General features: G+C 44.4%; 1 protein-coding gene across 1 annotated transcript in view; it reads right to left on the reverse strand.

The window, feature by feature from the left end:
- The window catches only part of MTHFD1 (methylenetetrahydrofolate dehydrogenase, cyclohydrolase and formyltetrahydrofolate synthetase 1), a 75,865-nt gene that overhangs the window by 30,111 nt on the left and 24,685 nt on the right, over positions 1–21,069 (reverse strand). The window contains exons 3-13 of the mRNA XM_010383693.2: positions 19,849–19,908; positions 18,442–18,495; positions 15,183–15,319; positions 14,937–15,037; positions 12,332–12,468; positions 10,113–10,224; positions 5,409–5,533; positions 4,502–4,599; positions 4,137–4,310; positions 2,839–2,975; positions 86–132 (exon numbers count right to left, since the gene is read on the reverse strand). Coding sequence (XP_010381995.2) covers positions 86–132; positions 2,839–2,975; positions 4,137–4,310; positions 4,502–4,599; positions 5,409–5,533; positions 10,113–10,224; positions 12,332–12,468; positions 14,937–15,037; positions 15,183–15,319; positions 18,442–18,495; positions 19,849–19,908 — 1,182 coding nt within the window. The remainder of the gene's footprint in view (positions 1–85; positions 133–2,838; positions 2,976–4,136; positions 4,311–4,501; positions 4,600–5,408; positions 5,534–10,112; positions 10,225–12,331; positions 12,469–14,936; positions 15,038–15,182; positions 15,320–18,441; positions 18,496–19,848; positions 19,909–21,069) is intronic.

Below are 21,069 nucleotides of genomic sequence, written 5' to 3' on the forward strand. Positions count from 1 at the left end.
CTTGGGGGAAAAAAGGCATCTAATTCAGCCAAAGAGAAAAAAGAAAAAAAAGGATCTAATTCAGCCAAATCCCAAAATACTTTACCTCTTCCATAGGAATGACCTGGGAGTAACCTCCTCCTGCAGCGCCACCTAGGGGACAGGTCAAGGGTAGGGACTCAGTTAAGCATGCTTCTCCAATGACAGAAATCAAATAAATGCAAATGCATTATTGCAATTACTAAGCACATGTATTTATTTACCTTTTACAATCATTTGGACAGTTTTGATCAAGTGTTTTCTAATACTAAGTAGTTTCTCAATTGAAATTTGAGTTTCAATGACAAAACCATGAACAAATATATACCTACTCATTATCTTTAGAAATAGGTTCCTTGTGATTACCGGCATTTGTTAAAACACCCAGCTGACAGTTACATAAAGGCAAACCTGTTCAATTTCCTACTCTCATAAAGCTTCTTTGGCTTTTAAAACAGAAATATTTAAAGTACATACACCTAACACAAAGACTGCAATTTTTCCTAAATAGAGATATATTTCCTAAATAAATTAGGCTGTTAGAAAGCAGCCTGATTGCTAGATTTATACTTGGATTACAGGTTGAGTATCCCTTATTTAAAATGCTTGGATTTGGGTTTTGGATTTGGGTTTTTGTTTTTCAGATGTTGGAATATTTGCATCATAATGATCCAGCATCCCAAATCCACAACTTAAAATCTGAAATGATCCAATGAGCATATCCTTTGAGCATCGTGTCAGCAATCAAAAAGTTTAGAATTCTGGAGCCTTTCAGATTTCAGGTTTCTAGATTTCTGATGCTCAATCTGTATTAGCCAAAAGCCAGTTAAAAATGTCCAGGACACCAAGCATGGCTGCTCATGCCTGTAATCCTAGCCTGGGAGATCACGGCTGCAGTGAGTTATGATCATGCCACTGCACTCCAGCCTGAGCTGGGACTCCAGACAGAAGAAGACCGTGTCTCAAAAATGTCCAGGTTATCATGTTATCAGTGCAATAAATGTAAATCAGATATATATATATATTTTTAGACAGAGTCTCATACTGTCTCACAGGCTGGAGGGTAATGGGTTGGGATTACAGGCACGTACCACCATGCCCAGCTAATTTTTGTGTTTTTAATAGAGACAGGGTTTGCCATGTTGGCCTGGCTGGTCTCGAACTCCTGGCCTCAAGTAATACACCTACCTTGACCTCCCAAAGTGCTGGGATTTCAGGCATGAGCCACTTCACCCAGCCCAGAGATTTATTAATATGTATTTCATTTTTGTAAGGTAGAGACCATGCAGTGAGGCAATTTGCAATAAGAGTAAAAGGAAAATAAAGAGTTCAATAAGCAGAATAAGGAATAGCTCGTACTGAAGTTGAAAGGGGGTTAAGACAAGCTCAAGAGCAGAACTAAGTGATTACATTTATAAAACAGGTGGAAGGGTGGGCTGGGAACGGTGGCTCACGCCTATAATCCCAGCACATTGGGAGGCCGAGGAGGGCAGATCACAAGGTCAGGAGTTCAAGACCAGCCTGGCCAACATAGTGAAACCGTCTCTACTAAAAACACAAAAATTAGCCAGACATGGTGGCACGCACCTGTAGTCCCAACTACTCGGGAGGCTGGGGCAGGAGAATCACTTGAAACCAGGAGGCGGAGGTTATAGTGAGCCAAGATCGTGCCACTGCACTCCAGTCTGGGCAACAGAGCAAGACTCCACCTCCAAAAAAAAAAAAAAAGGTGGAAGGGTGAAGGTGTACCCGGTGTCAACATTTGCAATAATTGCTAAAACAAGCAAAATGTGATACCCTGTCACCAAGCAGAGAAAGCTAACTCTAAGAACCTATCATAATTAATAAAAATTATTTTAATTAAGATAGCAGCTTGGCATGGTGGCTCATGCCTATAGTCCTAGCAATTTGGAAGGCTGAGACAGGCAGATCACTTGAGGTTAGAAGTTCAAGACCAGCCTGGCCAAAATGGTGAAACCCCATCTCTACCAAAAATACAAAAATTAGCCAGGCGTGGTCGTGCATACCTGTAATCCCAGCTACTTGAGAGGCTGTGGCAGAAGAATCTCTTGAACCCAGAAGATGGAGAGGTTGCAGTGTGCCGAGATCGCACCACTGCATTCCAACCTGGGCGACAGAGTGAATGAGACTCTGTCTCAAAAAAAAAAAAAAAAAAAAAAAAAAAAAAAAAACACATGTTCGTAGTACCGCAGCAATAAAAATCTGAGGGTAAAGTATGAGTATAGTACTAGTTTAGAGCTTGAAATAGACATGGAAGAATCACTCTGGTACTTAATACAGGTGCCTTTGACCAAGTCACCTCTGAAGTCCCAGTTGCTGCTATTGTAAAATGGTGACAATACTATCTTGTACTGGATGATAAAATAATACGCAAAAACTGGTCAGCACAATATCTGGCACAACGCATATATTCAATAAGGGTAGGCTTTTCTTATTTCCAACAAAGTGAAACATCTGTGGGGTTTGTCATTGTCTCTAGAGTGTCTGTAAGATGATCAGTAGCTATGATAACCTTTATTGTTACTGTGGCAGTGGACTATGAGGGTCAAATAAAAGCACCCCCAGCTACATATCACCCATCCCAGAGAATCCCTGTGCAGTGGCAAACAGTGACAGCAGGAGCTGGGGAGATCCAATGACAGCCTTCATCAAAAGCATAGTCACAGTGGTTTGTGAGAATGACATTTCTGCTGCTGAAATGAGTCAAAACCTCATAAGTATCATAGGTCACATGGGCCTGGGAGGACTGAAGGAGAAGCAAGTCCCCTGTCATCACCCACGGTCCAGTCTCACTAGTACCTTTTATTCCAAAGGTGGGACCCTGAGACGGCTGTCGCACACATGCAAAGACGTTCTGGTAGAGATGGGCACCAAGGGCTTGCACTAGCCCAATTGTAGTTGTGCTTTTCCCTTCTCCCAGGGGTGTTGGAGTTATTCTTCAAGACAAAAGCAAAAGAGAAAAAGGTTTAAAGAATTAAGTGAAGTGTATCTGAATCACTAAGTCACACCTAGCAGACTCTAGAGAATGACTCGTAATCTAAAGATTAAGAAAAACAAAGTGAGGCACAGCAGTATACGCCTGTAGTCCCAGCTATACAGGAGGCTGAGGTAAGAGGATCACTTGAGCCCAGGAGTTCCAAGCTACAGTAAGCTATGACTGCACCACTGCACTCCAGCCTGGGCAACAGAGCAAAACTCCATCTCTTAAAGAAAAAAAAAGAAAGAAAAGACAAAGAAAAAGAAAGACAAAAGCCCTGAAAGACATCTTTTTCAAGAGTCTTAGTTGTAATTTCCAAAAAACTTTAAATTAAGAAAAAAAAAAGATTCCTGTATTTTAGCTCTTCTTACTGTAAGAAGCAAATATACTTTATCTTGTAGAGACACAGCTATAATTTTAATTTCTCATTTTATATTCTCAAAAACTAGCTTTTTAATATAACCTCAGCCCAGCCATAAAAGTGAGTGCTTAGTAGATCCATTGAATTAATGAATTTTGGGTTCAAAAAGGTGATTCTGGCCGGGTGCGGTGGCTCACGCCTGTAATCCCAGCACTTTGGGAGGCCGAGGTGGGTGGATCACAAGGTCAGGAGTTCGAGACCAGTCTGGCCAACACAGTGAAACACAGTCTCTACTAAAAATACAAAAATTAGCTGGGTGTGGTGGCTCACACCTGTAGCCCAGCTACTCAGGATGCTAAGGCAAGAGAATTGCTTGAACTTGGGAGACAGAGGTTGTGGTGAGCCAAGATCATGCCACTGCACTCCAGCCTGGGCAACAGAGCGAGACTCCATCTCAAAAACAACAACAGCAACAACAACAACAAAAGGTGATTCTATCTTAAGACCGGGTTTTAAGACCAAACTCTTCCACTTACCAGATGGATAACCTTGACCAATTTTCTCATCTGTGATTATCATCTATTCTTACCTACCTCTCAGGATTGCTGTAAGGATCAAATGAGATCAAATATGGGTGAAAATGCTAAAATCAAATTAAAGGCACCTCTACATACATGTGCAAAGTGCAAATGCAACGCCTGGTATGAACGATCAGGACTGATAGGAAGATTTGGATGGCAACATGAATAAAAACCATACCCAGTCACCACCACGTATTTCCCATCAGGCCGGTGCCTCAGGCGCTCTAGTGCTGACAGCAGAACTTTGGCCTTTGTTTCACCATATAATTCTACCTCTTCAGACAGCAGACCAATTTCTCGAGCCAGCTTACCAATGGGCTTCAGTTTACAAGATCGTGATATATCAATGTCACTTTGGAAATATAGAAAATAGGTATTAATGTCTATCCACTGAGTTTAATTAATCCCACAGTAGTAACAAGCCCCCAACCCAACCCCAACCACCGATGGCGCCTTCAGAGGGAGCATATGTGCACCCACAGTATCTTTCAACTAAAAACGAACAATTCACAAAGTTTTAAATCAGTAAAATTTTATTTTTACCTTGGAACAGGTGTCTTGAGGTTAAGGTTGTTATACTGAATCATCCACTTTCCTGGCTTAAATTTCTCCAGGAAACGCTTGGCACTCTCTACTGTGCTCTAAACAAAATGAAATAAATGAAACTTAGAAGAGGTGGTTATTTTAGTCCTTACCTCAGTTTCAAGCTCCAGGTCACTCCAGTTCAATCACAAAATGAACTGCTTCACACCCACTTATTACCATCCTTCCATCTGAGGTCAGAGTCAACAGGCACCTAACATGCTCTGGGGCTGCTTGCCTGGCCCCTGTCAGCTGGTGCATGTTAGAAAGGCAAAGCAGGTCAGGCGCAGTGGCTCACACCTGTAATCCCAGCACTTTGGAAGGCCGAGGTGAGTGGATCACCTGAGTTTGGGAGTTTGAGACCAGCCTGACCAACGTGGAGAAATCCCCATCTCTACTAAAAATACAAAACTCGCCGGGCATGGTGGCGCACACCTGTAATCCCAGCTACTCAGGAGGCTGAGGCAGGAGAATCAGTTGAACCCGGGAGGCAGAAGTTGCAGTGAGCTGAGATCGCACCATTGCACTCCAGCTTGGGCAACAAGAGAAAAACTCCGTCTCAAAAAAAAAAGAAAAAAGAAAAAGAAAGGGAAGGCACACCAAAACAGACCTGGCCAAACCAGGGTGATTGCACTTTTCTTCTTTCAAAGTTATTATATTCCAAAAGAGATTGGGATTATGCCATCCCTACTTTCCTCTATTAATGTGCCTGATCTTATTTCTCTGTTCTTCCCTTCCCTTTTTCTCAATAAATTCACATCTTTACTTAACTTCTGAGTAGGTTTTTGACATTTCTACTTGGGGAGAAAGGCAGCCAAAACTCAATCAGCTTTTCAGAACTCTTATAGAAACTTTTATTCACAAGTACCTGCATGAGCATTGCAACCGTCATGGGCCCTACGCCGCCAGGAACAGGAGTGATGAAGCTCGCCCTCTCTTTGGCCTCGTCGTATGCCACATCACCCACAACTTTTCTCCCATTTGTTTTATCATCTGGTCAAGTGGGGAGAAATCAAAGCTAAGTCTCAGAATTAATCCTGGTGATCAGTTACGACAAAAACTCAGCACAATTTTAGGGTGTGTAAGTCCCATCAGGCTCCAGTGCCTACTTAACTTAAAAGCTATGGAATGACAGATGCTTGCTATTTCTTAGGGAAAAAATTATTTTACCCGCAAAAATTCACAAGATGCATAAGTGGTTTTTCAGAACCTGGAGAATCCTTCTGTAGTCTCTCAGGTGGCAAATAAAATGCCAACTGTTTTTTATTCTTAAAACCAACTACCCAGTATATAATGAGCACCCTTTAAAGTGTTAATTTGCCAAAGCCTACAAAGGAAATTTTTTGGGTGCACAAAGCTCCAACTCTGTCACAGCTGCCAGATATCGTTTCTACAGCAACTGTCAGCATTTTGTGAGCTCCATGTGTGAGCTGGAGGAACAATTCGACATCCAATTCCAAAGATACAGCTACTTAAATGTATGCTAAAGGCAAAGAATATAATTACACTTCCCTTAAAAGGACACAAGAACAACTACAAATCTTACCAGCAGAGAATAGCTATTCAAGAGAACAAAACCCAGTGATGCATCATTGCTCACTCACACAAAGAACATCCTACACTTGGCTTCAGTGCACTTCCAGGAGGGGCTGGGGGCGGGCCTAGACCTCGAAGCAATAAGGCTCCCAGGATGCATCTGGTAGTCGTAGCGACATCACCATTTCTCTCTGATCAGATCGCCACAACTGAGAAGAAGCTCCAAGGTGGAGGCAAGAAGCCAGAATTAAGAGATTAGCAGGCACTTTGGGAGGCCGAGGTGGGCGGATCACAAGGTCAGGAGATCGAGACCATCTTGGCTAACACCGTGAAACCCCGTCTCTACTAAAAATACAAAAAAATTAGCCGGGCGTGCTGGCGGGAACCTGTAGTCCCAGCTGCTCGGGAGGATGAGGCAGGAGAATGGCATGAACCGGGGGGCGGAGCTTGCAGTGAGCAGGGATCACGCCACTGCACTCCAGCCTAGGCGACAGAGCGAGACTCCATCTCAAAAATAATAAATAAATAAATAAAAAGAGATTAGCTGTAGCATCAGCTCTTTTATTAAAAGTTAGGGCCAGGCATGGTGGCTCACACCTGTAATGCCAGCACTTTGGGAGGCCAAGGTGGGTGGATCACCTGAGGTCAGGAGTTTGAGACCAGCCTGGCCAACATGGTGAAACCCTGTCTCTACTAAAAATATTTTAAAAAATCATCTGGGGGTGGTGGCAGGCACCTGTAATCCCAGCTACTCAGAGGCTGAGGCAGGAGACTCAGGAGTCAGGAACCCAGGAGGCAGAGGTTGCAGTGAGCATTGCACTCCAGCCTGGGCAACAAGAGCGAAATTCCAGCTCAAAAAAAAAAAACAAAAAAAAAGTTAGTTCTGCAGCTCCTGTGGGCTCCATATTAATCTGAAGTCCAAAATGCAAAGAAGGCTTAACACTACCTATCACAAGTTTGCTGAGGGCAAAATGAGAAAATGTGTACATTACTGAAGTTGAAAAAGCAACCTCCAAATGCAAGAGTTTCTCTTTCCACCACAGATACGTAAGATATTTTTTATATGGAGTAAAAGGAGCTGGTAAACACAACTGATTGGGATGGTTTCAGGTTTCTAGAAGATTATAAAGCAGGAAACTATGGCAGAACATTTTCTCTCACAGCCCCTAGAGTCATTTCAAAATGCCAAGGAAATATAGATAGAGGTTTGCCCTCTGTACAAGTTTCAATAGTCTTCACATGTAGTTAGCTTGAAATACCTGCTGCATCTATTTCTATGTGTTAATGTTAGTCATTTTCATTTTCCCACAGATAAGAGACACATATCTTGACTACACGAGTAAACGCAGCACTGGATGAGTTCAGTTTTGCTCCTAAACCAAATACTGTCAGGGTTGACGAGGCACTGCTAAATACGCAGTGCTTCGTGGATAGGATGATGTGGTCAGTGGAAAAAGTGACCACTGCTCAAACTAAGTAGATGACCTCAGTAATGAGCAAACATTTTGGTTATCTAACCCCAGCCCCAGAATTTCTCTTTCCTTGCCAAATTACATGTACAAAATTCAACTAAAGATCCAGCTGAGCCCTGACTCTTTTACATTTAATTTGGGGACCCTAATAATAGAGGCCAGTCCATAAGCAGCTACACTGGATAGGTTGAGACTGGACTGGAGTAGGGTGGGTAATCTGTTCCCTCTTTTTAACCCTTCCAAATAAAACACTATTGATTTGGCCTCTTCTCAAATTATCTTTAGTAAGCCAAGCAGGAAGAACACTTTTATGTGTTTCTCTGGCCAACACTTTCTGCCCTGCACTTGAATCTTTAAAAATATTCCTTCTTTGGAAAAGGTATACACACCTTGATTCACTCTTAATTTGGCAAGTGACTTACAATGTTATCCCTGAGTGGACCATGCAAACTATTTAAGTAATTAAAATATGAACCAAGAAGTAGCTCAGTGGTAGAATATGTTGCTTCTAAAATGAACATATGCAAATATCAGTCTTTAGGTCCTGCAGCCCATTTGCTGGTCTATAACTGAGGGATTCTGCCATCCTTCGGGGGACACAATAACATTCAGCTTTATCAACATTCATTTGCCTATATGCAAATTACCAGTAAAAACACTGTTGACCAGGAGGGAAGATACTGCTTTGATTTTATTCATATTTTACTGTCTATGTAAGAAATTAATGTGAACAGGATGGCAAGTTTCATGTTTAAGTCAACATTTCCTACCTATCTGCAAGACTCCAGATCCCCACCCAGGTTTTTCTTCTCCATCTCTCACATGTAATCCAAAAAAAAAAAAATGCCAAAAGCAGAAATATGTTACAGAAGATGCAAGGTTTTAAACAGACTGAGCTTGAATGTCATATCGCAAGTATTCAAAGTGAGGAGTTGTAGGAGAGCAATTTCTTTATCGCCTGTTAGATAATTACACTACAAGAAAATGAGTGATCAATTATGAGCTACTGTCTTAAAAGCACGGTGGGGAGAGTGGGAGGGAGGTTAAAAACGGTGAAGGCTTGACAGTGACTAATGTTCCTGGCAGCTCAGCGTCTACATCTGAAACTTGAGATGGGAAGGGAGAAAAAAGACTATTCTTGCTATAACTCCCTTCAACAATTCAACAGATATGAGTGCCAGTGATCATCCATCCAGGAGGCTGGATGTGGCGCCACAGTGACCACTGCCCTTGAGGAGCTATCTAGGTAGGAGAGCACAGGATGCCACACGTGAGACACATACAGTAAAAGATACAATACACATGTTCTATGGGAGAGGAGGGAGGGACAGAAGGAAAGATCATCCCTTGATAAGGGGAAATCAAACAAGGTTTGGAAGGAATAACGGACATGACAGGGAGGAAGAAGCTGAAGGTGAAGGTCAAGTTGAACCTTATTCAGTTGTGCAGCCCAAGGCCTGGCATTGTGCTTGATACACAATAGTTGCTCAGTTAAAGATAGTTCCTTTCTTGAATCTATGAGGACGCATACAAGTTTTGCCATATTGTTCTGTGAAGTTTTCTGTTTGAAAGAATAGCCCACTCCACTAAGAATGCAGGGATGGGAACTACAAAGGACAAATGAGGCATCTGCAGGGAAAAGAAAGTGGTCCACTTTACAAGTTGAAGACAGGTATTCACCACACGCAAGTGAGATCACAGGCTGCAGAGGTCACTGAAATTAGTGTGAGGCTAAGGAGTCTGGCAAGTAAGAAGGAAGAGGCTCAGAGGTCCATGCCTAAAGGTGAACATGGCAAGGCGAGAGCATGGGGATAGATCTGAGTGGGAAGCAGCGGGAGGGAGGGAGGGACACCTGCAAGGAAGTTATCACAGCCTGTCAGCTGAGAAGGTAACACTCAGTGGTGACACTGAGAACAGAGGAGACAGAAAACAATTCCTAATATTTAGAGAAGACTGATCCAATATAGGGAATGCTTGAGAGAGAAACTAAAAGGCTTCAGACCTGTGGGAAGGGAGAATGGTGATACTAACCAAAAGACGGGAGTAAGGGGTAACTGGGGGATGAAGATGCCAAGTATAGTTATGGACATGATTAAAAGGCTAGATTTATCCTCTCAGCCTAGAAAAAAACCCAGGTCAAATATCTTCTTGTAAAGCCTTCCTCTGGGCAGAATGAGTCCCTCTTCTGGACTCTCATAGCACTTTGCAATGATTATACTGTATTTTAAACCCATCCAACAACTTTGCTAAAATAAAGGGTGATCTCTACATGAAGATAAAGTGATATATCCCTCCTGCCCTCCCTCTCACTTTCTCCCTGGACAAAGTCATCTTGGAAGCTGTACAGCACATGATTAAAATCACAGGCTCTGGCACCAGGCAGACTTGCCTGCAAGTGGCACCTCTTCTATCTACTAACTGTGCACCCTTGGGCTAGTCAGTCTCCCTAAACCTTAGTACTACAAGCATAAAATTAGAGACAAGCTTCTCTCTCAGGCTTCATTTGATGACCTAGACACCATCCTCAACACCAGAAGCCACCTTCCTCCTCCAGCAACACTCACCTGGGACGTAATTAATTCCACAGTCAATGACTATTGCCCCAGGTTTGATCCACTCCCCTTTAACCATTTCAGGCTGACCAGCTGCAACCACCAGGATGTCACCTTTATTTACCTAGGGGGTAGGGGATTTGGACATCAGAAATGAAATAATGAAATACACACCAAAAAAACCCAGAAATGAAAAGGACATCCCTGAGCTTTGTATTAAATTCTTAACTTTCATAAGATACTGGGTTAAGGCCTCAAATGTAAGCCACACACTGTTTCTGACAGCCCTTCACATGCCATGCTCATTTCTACACATGCCAAAGAGCTCCCTTTCACCGGCCATTTTACCCAACAGGGAAATCAGTGTGAACCTGCAAGGCAGAAGGGCAAACTGGCTTGGGGCCCTGCGTGTTATAATGTCCAGACACTGCTTCTTCTCGTACAGAACATGGGGCTACCACCGTCCACAAAGCACTACTTTGGGAGGATTAAAAGAGAAGGTACTAGACCTCTCTCCTGCTCTCTCCCCGCATTTAAGAGACTGCACTGTCAACAGGCACGTGTGCATGTGTGCATTCTTGGGCTCAGGAATCTGATGCAGGGATCTAGAACAAGCTGCCATAGATATTAGCAGACTACTGCCCACAACTGCCTCTGGAGCACCTCCACTCTGAGGCCACCACTTTTACACACATGGGATCTGGCTGCCAGAGGTCAGTCTGAGTGCCTGTACTGCTAATCCCTGTCCACCACGAGGCAGACTAAGGTAGAAAGTACTTGGTGAGAGGCCAGGCATGTTGGGTCACACATGTAATCCCAGCACTTTAGGAAGGTGAACCAGGAGGATCGCTTGAGCCCAGGAGTGTGAGTCCAGCCTGGGCAACGCAGTGAGACCCTTGTCACTACAAAAAGCTTAAAAATTAGCCAGGCATGGTGGTACATGCCTGTAGTCCCAGATACTCAGAAGGTTGATGCAGGAGGATCACTCGAGCCCAGGAGTTCAAAGCTGCAGTGGGCTCTGATGGACTGCCACTGCACTCTAGCCTAGGCAACAGAGCAAGACTCTGTCTCTAAAGAAAAAAGACGGCCGGGCGCGGTGGCTCAAGCCTGTAATCCCAGCACTTTGGGAGGCCGAGACGGGCGGATCACGAGGTCAGGAGATCGAGACCATCCTGGCGAACACGGTGAAACCCCGTCTCTACTAAAAATACAAAAAAAAATAGCCGGGCGAGGTGGCGGGCGCCTGTAGTCCCAGCTACTTGGGAGGCTGAGGCAGGAGAATGGCGTAAACCCGGGAGGCGGAGCTTGCAGTGAGCTGAGATCCGGCCACTGCACTCCAGTCCGGGCGACAGAGCGAGACTCCGCCTCAAAAAAAAAAAAGACAAAGGCCGGGCGTGGTGGCTCATACCTGTAATCCCAGTACTTTGGGAGGCGGAGGCTGGTGGATCACCTGAGGTCAGGAGTTCAAGACCAGCCTGACCAACATGGAGAAACCCTGTCTCTACTAAAAATACAAAATTAGCCAGGTGTGGTGGCACATGCCTGTAATCCCAGCTACTCAGGAGGCTGAGGCAGGAGAATCGCTTGAACCCAGGAGGCAGAGGCTGCAGTGAGCTGAGATCACACCATTGCACTCCAGCCTGGGCAACAGGAGTGAAACTCCATCTCAAAAAAAAAAAAAGAAAGAAAGAAAAAAGAAAAGAGAAATTACACAGAACAAACTCTGTATAAACTTGGGCACGCTTTTAATTTTATGGTTTTTTTAAAATAATTAATTAATTATTTTTTTGAGACAGGGTCTTGCTCTGTAGCCCAGGCTGGAGTGCAGTGGTGTGATCATGGCTTCTGCAGCCTCGACCTCCTGGGCTCAAGCAATCCTCTTGCCTCAAACTCCCGAGTAGCTGGGACTACAGGCATGTGCCCACCACATCTGGCTAATTTTTAATTTTTTTGCAGAGAAAGTGTCTCACTATGTTGCCCAGGCTGGTCTCAAAAACTCTTGAGCTCAAACAATCCTCCTGCCTCAGCCTCCCAAAGTGTTGGGACTACAGGTGTGAGCCACCCCGCTCAGACTTTAATTTGAATTTGCTTTTTCATCTTGTAAAAATGAGATGATGGGGTTAAATGAGGTCATGAGTATAAAGGACATGGCAGTATCTGGCACTTAGTGTGTGAAGAGAACACCCACCCTCCCCACCATAACACCTTCACCTCTCCCCTGGACTCCCTACCTCCTCATCCAGATTGGCAGTCTTGGAGTGGCAGGTGGTCACTGTGGCATTGTTCCACAGAAGCAAGTCATGCATCGGGGCCCCGACAATTTTACTGCGCCCAATCACCACAGCATGCCTTCCGGCAATCGGCACCCCTGAAAGAAAAGCCAGCCTGCATCAGAGCTGGAGGATAGAAGCTGCCTTCATTCACATGCCACGTGGAGAATTTAGAATAAGTGCACAAAAACAGGTTCTTAACATCAAACAGAAACCTTCCCAAAAACATTCCTTCTTTGGCAATAATATTCTCAACTCTAGGGTTTCAGCTATAAATTGGGACTTGTACATGTGTCCTTCTTGCTGTGGGTTTTTGGGAGCAGCTTAAGCCAAGATCATTCATTGAGTCACAGGGGAGTGGGAAGAAAACCTACACTCAAAGAAAAAAGAAACCCTGACATACAGCTAATCAGCCATACGGAAGAAGATATCAGATTAAATTACATGGGAAAAACAGTTAAAACAAATAGGGTGTATGTAACACATTGGAGAGATGTGTAGGAAATTAGATTAGTATCAGTAATTCTTTCCAAATTTGGTAAGTTTGTTTATACAGTTCCTCACCCAAATTTCTCTTTTGGCTTAGGGCCTGAGCCATAGGGTTACTTGCAGGGAAGTGATAAAGGGGAAATTTAACTGTGGCAGCAAGCTTTCTTTTTGCTATCACAGCATCCATTTTTCTGGCAATATACCAATGTCCTTTTTAGGGCTGACTCATACTCTACTAAAGACGGCCTGAGTGAGTACCCAGTAGTAGACAGGTGACCATATTTCTTCCCTCAGCTGATAAGATCCAATCCCATGACTGTTAGGCTTGAGGATGGAACCAGGCTGTAGGTGTTTGTGGCCACAAAGTGGAGCCTGAGAATGAGCTGTCCACAAAGAAGAAAGCAGAGAGAAGTTGACAACTTCATCAGAGTCCTCAGGGCAGTCAAGGCTGAGGGCAGTGGACCCTTGGTCAAGGCAGGTAGGGTTTAAATTGTGCTTCTTGTATAAAATCATTTTTTTCAGGAAGAGATAAACTCTTATAATAATGTTAACATCATGAACATCTAGAAGTAAGGACCACAAAGTTTTAAAAGGTAACTTTCTATACTTTTTAAGGATTCAGCAGAAGAGTTAAAGCTGCATCAGGGCAAATGGTAGCATCACTGTCAATAAGAGGCAGTGTGAGGCCTTCAGGTGCTGTCCTCGTGGGATTTTTTTTTTTTTTTAAGCAAGGCACTACAATGTTTGCTAAATATGCTGAAGAATATACATTTAACTGTAGAAATGAACTGTCAAAGCTTATGGCTTGACCTTTTCTTGCCAACTACAGAAAATTTTCTTTTCTTTTTTTTTTTTTTTTCTTTTTTTTTGAGACGGAGTCTCGCTCTGTAGCCCAGGCTGGAGTGCAGTGGCCGGATCTCAGCTCACTGCAAGCTCCGCCTCCCGGGTTTACGCCATTCTCCTGCCTCAGCCTCCCGAGTAGCTGGGACTACAGGCGCCAGCCACCTCGCCCGGCTAGTTTTTTGTATTTTTTAGTAGAGACGGGGTTTCACCGTGTTAGCCAGGATGGTCTTGATCTCCTGACCCCGTGATCCGCCCGTCTCGGCCTCCCAAAGTGCTGGGATTACAGGCTTGAGCCACCGCGCCCGGCCGAAAATTTTCATTTATGCTGGTCAAAACTTTCCACTTGAAACTTCTGACCTACTTCTTTTTACCAGGACCCATTTCCTTGTAAAAAATAACCTCTGCTAAAAGTACTCATAATGAAATTAAAATAGCAAGGTGCTAACTAGTAACGGGACAATATGGCCAACTGTACAGGAGACCCATTTCCAGCCATCTGTCGAGTCCTGGAACTACTGCGGAGATTCAGTGCCCATTTTGGGGGTGGGGGGAGGTGGGACTTTTCACTTCGTATCCTTTTAAACTATCCAAATTTTTATTACTGTATAGGTTATTTTTCGCAAAAAATAAATTGCTTTCAACTCAGATAACTCTGAATTCAAATCTTGGTTCCATTGTCTCCCAGACAAGTTACTTGCTCTCTCTGAGCTGGTTTTTGTTTGTTTGTTTTAGAGACGGAGTCTCACTCTGTTGCCCAGGCTGGAGTGCAGTGGGGTGATCTCAGCTCACTGCAACCTCCTCCTCCTGGGTTCAAGCAATCCTCCCACGTCTGCCTCCCAAATAGCTGGGAGTACAGGTGCACGCCACCCTGCCTGGATAATTTTTTTCTATTTTTAGTAGAGACAGGGTTTCACCATGTTGACCAGGCTGGTCTCGGACTCCTGACCTCAGGTGATCTGCCCGCTTCGGCCTCCTAAAGTGCTGGGATTACAGGCGTGAGCCGCCGTGCCTGGCCTGAGCCTATTCTCTTAGCAGTTGAACAGTAACAGTACCTACTTCATAGAGTTTCTGAGAAAATTGAGAGAAAATTTAGGTAACATCCTTACTAGACAGGCCCTTCTGCCAATCAAGTCCATTTATTTATGGCCTACTATGTACCTCCTCTATGCCACCACGTGTCAAGACCAGGCTTCAGGAAATGATGCTTTCTTGTTGTTTGGTTTGTTGCTTTTACCTGTCTCTTTGATGAGTTCCAAGCATCCCTTAGGCGTACAAGGAATGAAACAGTCCTTGAGGTCACCTCTAGCAAGTTTCCCAGCATTGATGCTGGTCAATCTAAAAAAAAGTGATGGAAATAAGAAGGAAATAAAGGCAATTAGGTGTCTTTACTCTTTAGAAACATTTATGCTGTATTCCCCAAATAGAAACATATCATAAATGAAAGCATGCAATGAGACATAGGAAGCCAAGCCACACTTACCCATCCACATCCTTCTCGGGTGCAATAGCATTGATCACTTCTTCAGTGTTAATGGAATTCTCTGAATCAAAAGGTAGCTGCACTAAGAACCCGTGTATAGTAGAGTCTTCATTCAAAGATGTAATGTACTTGATCACCTAAAAGTAATACCACATATAATTTGTATATCACATAGAAATCAAAAGGTAGGAAGAAACACTTTTCAAGGCAAAAATTAGGTTGCCCTATTTCCCCCCAACAGTTTAATTATAGTTCTTTCAGAATGTACCTTCCCCTTGACTCCTGAGCAGAACATCTGTACTTAACATAGAATGCATCCCCTAGGTGTCTGGTAAGAAGTCCATCAAATAAAAGAGCTAAATGGCTGGGCGAGGTGGCTCATGCCTGTAATCCCAGCACTTTGGGAGGCCAAGTCAGGAGGATTACTTGAACCCAGGTGTTCAAGACCAGCCTGGGCAACACAGTGAAATGTGATCTCTACAAAAATTTTTAAAAATTAGGGCCAGGGACTGGGTGCAGTGGCTCACGCCTGTAATCCCAGCACTTTGGGAGGCTGAGGTGGGTGGATCACCTGAGCTCGGGAGTTCAAGACTAGCTTAGCCAACATAGTGAAACCCTGTCTCTACTAAAAATACAAAATTAGCCAGGTGTGGTGGCACATGCCTGTAATCCCAGCTACTCGGGAGGCTGAGGCAGGAGAATCGCTTGAACCCAGGAGGCGGAGGTTGCAGTGAACTGAGATCGTGCCACTGCACTCCAGTGGTGAGCTGAGATTGTGCCATTGTACTCCAGCTGGGGCAACAATAGTGAAACTCCATCTCAAAAAAAAAAAAAAAAAAAAATTAGGGCCCGGTGCAGTGGCGCACACCTGTCATCCCAGCACTTTGGGAGGCCGAGGTGGGCCTCCCAAAATATAGAAAATTATTTTCTATAATTTCCACCGTACAATACAATAGCAGTTACTAAATCACCTGAAGCCAGGAGTTTGAAACCAGCCTGGCCAACATGGTGAAACTCTGTCTCTACAAAAATACAAAAAATAAGCCAGGCATGGTGGCATGTGCCTGTAGTCCCAGCCTCTCAGGAGACTGAGGCATGAGAATCGCTTGAACCCAGGAAGCGGAGGTTGCAGTGAGCTGAGATCGTGCCACTGCTCTCCAGCCTGGGCAACAGAGCAAGACTCTGTCTCAAAAAAAAAAAAAAAAAAGGGGCCAGGTGTGATAGCTCACGCCTATAATCCCAGAACTTTGGGAGGCTTGGGTGGGCAGATCACTTGAAGTCAGGAGTTTGAGACCAGCCTGGGCAATATGGGCAACTAAAAATACAAAAATTAGGTGGGTGTGGTGGCACATGCCTGTAATCACAGCTACTCAGGAGGCTGAGGCACAAGAATCGCTTGAACCCAGGAGGTGGAGGTTGCAGTGAGCCAAGATCACACCATTGCACTCTAGCCTGGGTGACAAGAGTAAAACCCTGTCTTAAAAAAAAAAAAAAATTAGCTGGGCATGGGGGCTCATGCCTATAGTCCCAGCTGCTCAAGAGGCTGAGGTGAGAGGATCACTTGAGCTTAGGAGGTTGAGGCTACAATGAGCTATGACCACACCACTGTGCTCCAGCTGGGGCAACAGAGTGCAACCCTGTCTCTAAAAATACAATACAATATGTAATCCCAGCACTTTGGGAGGCCGAGACGGGCGGATCACGAGGTCAGGAGATCGAGACCATCCTGGCTAACACGGTGAAACCCCGTCTCTAATAAAAAATATAAAAAACTAGCCGGGCGAGGTGGCGGGCGCCTGTAGTCCCAGCTACTCGGGAGGCTGAGACGAGAATGGCGGGAACCCGGGAGGCGGAGCTTGCAGTGAGCTGAGATCCGGCCACTGCACTCCAGCCTGGGCAACAGAGCAAGACTCTGTCTCAAAAAAAAAAAAAAAAATACAATACAATACAATAAAAAGAGCTAAGAACTCTAATAACTTATTACAGCAATAATACCCATGTTACAATCATCCAAATCAAGATGTAGAGCAGCAATGTCCAATCATCTTTTTTGTGATGGCAGAAATTTTCTGTAATTTGCACCTTACAATACAATAGCAGCTACTGAATCCTTGCAAAGTGGCTAGTACAACCAAGGAAGTGAATTTTTAATTTTATGTCATTTTAATTAAATTCAAATAGCCTCATGGGGCTAGTGGCTCCCATACTGGACAGCACATATATGGAACATTGCTATAACCTTAAGAAGTAGCTAACCGGGCGCGGTGGCTCAAGCCTGTAATCCCAGCACTTTGGGAGGCTGAGACGGGCGGATCACGAGGTCAGGAGATCGAGACCATCCTGGCTAACACGGTGAAACCCCGTCTCTACTAAAAATACAAAAAACTAGCCGGGCGAGGTGGCGGGCGCCTGTAGTCCCAGCTACTCGGGAGGCTGAGGCAGGAGAATGGCGTAAACCCGGGAAGCGGAGCTTGCAGTGAGCTGAGATCCGGCCACTGCACTCCAGCCTGGGAGACAGAGCCAGACTCCGTCTCAAAAAAAAAAAAAAAGAAGTAGCTTTATCCTCCTACTCCTTTAGCGTTAATCTCCCACCTACAGGCAACCGCAGTTCTGACTTTAATCACCACTAATTTGTTCTGCCTATTCCTAAACCTCATATAAAAAGAATATATATTTGGTTTTTTAGAATGCAGATAATTACAGGCCAAGGATCAGTTTTAATAAACACAACAGATGATTTGGAAGCAAACAGTACTGCAGTCACACTTTGAGAACCAAATATTCCTCCCCTAGGACTGCACCATCTCCTTTATAGGAGTCTGTGAAGAAAGAATACCTGGAGGTGCTGGGCATGGTGGTGGCTCACGCCTGTAATCCCAGCACTTTGGGAGGCCGAGGCGGTTGAATCACCTAAGGTCAGGAGTTCGAGACCAGTCTGGCCAACGAGGTGAAACCCCGTCTCTATTAAAAATATAAAAATTAGCCAGACAATGTGGTATGCGCCTGTAATCCCAGCTACTTGGGAGGCTGAGGCAGGAGAATCACTTGAACCGGGGAGGCAGAGGTTGCAGGGAGTCGAGATCGTGCCATTGCTCTCCAGCCTGGGCGACAAGAGCGAAACTATCTCAAAAAAAAAAAAAAAAAAAAAAGTACCTGGAGGTCTTGGGTAAATGTGTCAGTTCCCAAAGTCCCCCTAAACCAAAACCAGAGAGGAAACCACTTCAGCTTCCCTCTTCACAATCAACTCATAGAAACTCACCTCAGATTCTGTGGTTGTTCTTGGTAACTTAATGTGAGTGGCTTTGATCCCAATCTGCAAAACGGACATTAAAAGCAGGTAAATGGCAAGACAACTTGAGATATTGAACCATTTCTTTTACAGACATGACTAACAAACAAGGAGGTGTTGGTCATCATTTCACCCTTATAAGTTCTGAAGAATGAGTCCCTCACTTCAACCCATTCATCATTCGCTGGTTAATTGCCACCACGGCACTTCAGCAATGTCACGCTTGCTATTCCTTGAGAAAGGAAATTAAATCTTGGGACCCCAAATTCATTAAGTCAAAGGGAAAAGCCAAGCTGGGAACTGGGTCATGCAAATCTGCCTCCCCCTTTTTGGTTCCTAAATAAGATGTTACAAGATGAAAAGCTACATGCCTCCCCCATATTTTGCCCACAAGGAAATTCCTAGTGAGCTGCAAGATCTTTATGATGTTTCTGTTAAAATTTCACCATGGCAATGTAAATCGATAGCTTGTCTTTACAGGCGCAGCCACCCCCAGCCCACCAGACACAAATGTATATCTGATTGTTCCCCTGCCCCATTTTGTCTATGTTATCTTACGTAAAATGCAGATTGCCTGCATTTTTCCTCAGCCCCACTTGTCTATATCATCTTTTTTGGGGGGGATGGAGTTTCACTCTCATTGACCAAGCTGGAGTGCAATGGCATGATCTCAGCTCACCGCAACCTCCGCCTCCCAGGTTCAAGCGATTCTCCTGCCTCAGCCTCCCAAGTAGCTGGGATTACAGGCACTGCGCTAGCCACAACTGGCTCATTTTTTGTATTTTTAGTACAGATGGGGTTTCTCCATGTTTCTCAGGCTGGTATCGAACTCCTGAGCTCAGGTGATCCACCTGCCTCAGCCTCTCAAAGTATTGGGATTACAGGCGTGAGCCACGGTGTCCGACTGTCTATGTCATCTTATGTAAAAAATGCAGATTCACTGAGCCAAACTCATGAATGACTATTTTTCCCTACCCACCTCTTACATGAAAATTGTGTACTTCTCAATAACCTGTCCTTTCCTCTTTAAATTTGGAGAACTCGAAATCATCTTCAGAGAAAGGTATAGACCTGTCTCCCAGGTGTGTCTTTAATTTTGGCAAATAGATCTCCTAAAATGATTGAGCCTTGTCTCGTCACTTTTCTCAATTGATATCCTGCTCTTTGGGAAGAAAATCATTAAAGAGAAAACAAAAACTCAAGGGCAAACCAGAGGTCACAGGTCTAACTCACCCATTTCTGACTTGCAAAATAGATAAACTAATGTCTCCTGTGGGTGATAAAAGTTTACACAGGGAGGAACAAAAAGGGCAAGGGGTAATTGATAGGACCCAGGTGGAGGTGGGGGAGGGTGATGGCACGGCTGTTCTGGCTTACCTCTTCAGCAGCCTTCAGCTTCACTTTTATATAAAGATTGGAATCATCTCTGTTGCCAATCTAGAATAATAAATGCATGCAAATCAGATGATTAGCGAAAGGCAAAGTGCACAGAAAAGCTTCTACAATTTTAGTTTTAATAAAAGAAATGTTTAATCATGCAACTCTTGTTGCAGAGAACTTACAGGAGTATAGGGAGGCTGTGGGGGCAGGAGGGATTATGTGAACACAGATGGTATTACAGCCCCTCCTCTAAACAAGGCCCACGTGGTTCCCACTGCAAAACCCCAAACAGAAAGTAGAGGATATCTGCATCTGCACGGGAAACTAAGCAAGGATGCTGCAGGCCTACCAGAAACCTGTGGGATTTCTGCTGCCATACCAAAAAAACAGAGTATGGAGGGCTGAGAAACTGTCATCAGGCAAGAAAAATGCCTGAGAGGCAGGAGCACCCAGAGGGCACATTCCACACCCTCTCCCCCACCCCCAGGGGCAATGGAAAGCTCCCTGGCTCCTCCACACAGAGAATAGAAAGGAGGGTGGAAGGACCTCACTCTAGTTTACACTGAATAAACAGCCAGGCAAGACAAAGGGCAATCTGCTGGCCCCAACACAGGGAGAAGGCTGGGTGCAGTGACTCAGGTCTGTAATCCCTGCACTTTGGGAGGCCAAGGGAGGAGGATCATTTCAATCCAGGAGTTTGAGACCAGCCTGGGCAACATAGCCAGACCCCCATCTTTACAAAAAATTAGCCAGGCTTGGTGGTGCACGCCTGTAGTCCCAGCACTCGGGAGGCCAAGGTGGGAGGATTACTTGAGCTCAGGAGTTTTGCCATGATTGCACCAGTGCACAGTGAGTCATGATATTGTGCCTGGGCAGCCTGAGCAATAGAGAGACCTTGTCTCTTAAAAAAAAAAAAAAGAGGGAGAAACTTGTAGTGCAGAGGTCAAATCCTTTGAACCACCATGCTGTGTCTCACTATGTTCCCTTTGTTTCTTTAACCATGAACATATTTATAGTTTATCATTATAACCATTTATTTGTAAAATTTTATTTTACTAATATTTTTTCATGCTCCAGTGGTTGGTATTTCTCCTTTAAGGTTGATATATGCTACCATAAGTTGTGTTTCTCCCAAAATTACAGAGGGTATCACAGAAGGAAAGGTGGTAGGTCCCTTCATATCAAAGATAACTGAAGCATAGCTCCTTTTAACAGGAC

This window comes from Rhinopithecus roxellana, chromosome 5 (assembly GCF_007565055.1).
Source record: "Rhinopithecus roxellana isolate Shanxi Qingling chromosome 5, ASM756505v1, whole genome shotgun sequence".
Classification (NCBI taxonomy): Eukaryota; Metazoa; Chordata; class Mammalia; order Primates; family Cercopithecidae; genus Rhinopithecus; species Rhinopithecus roxellana.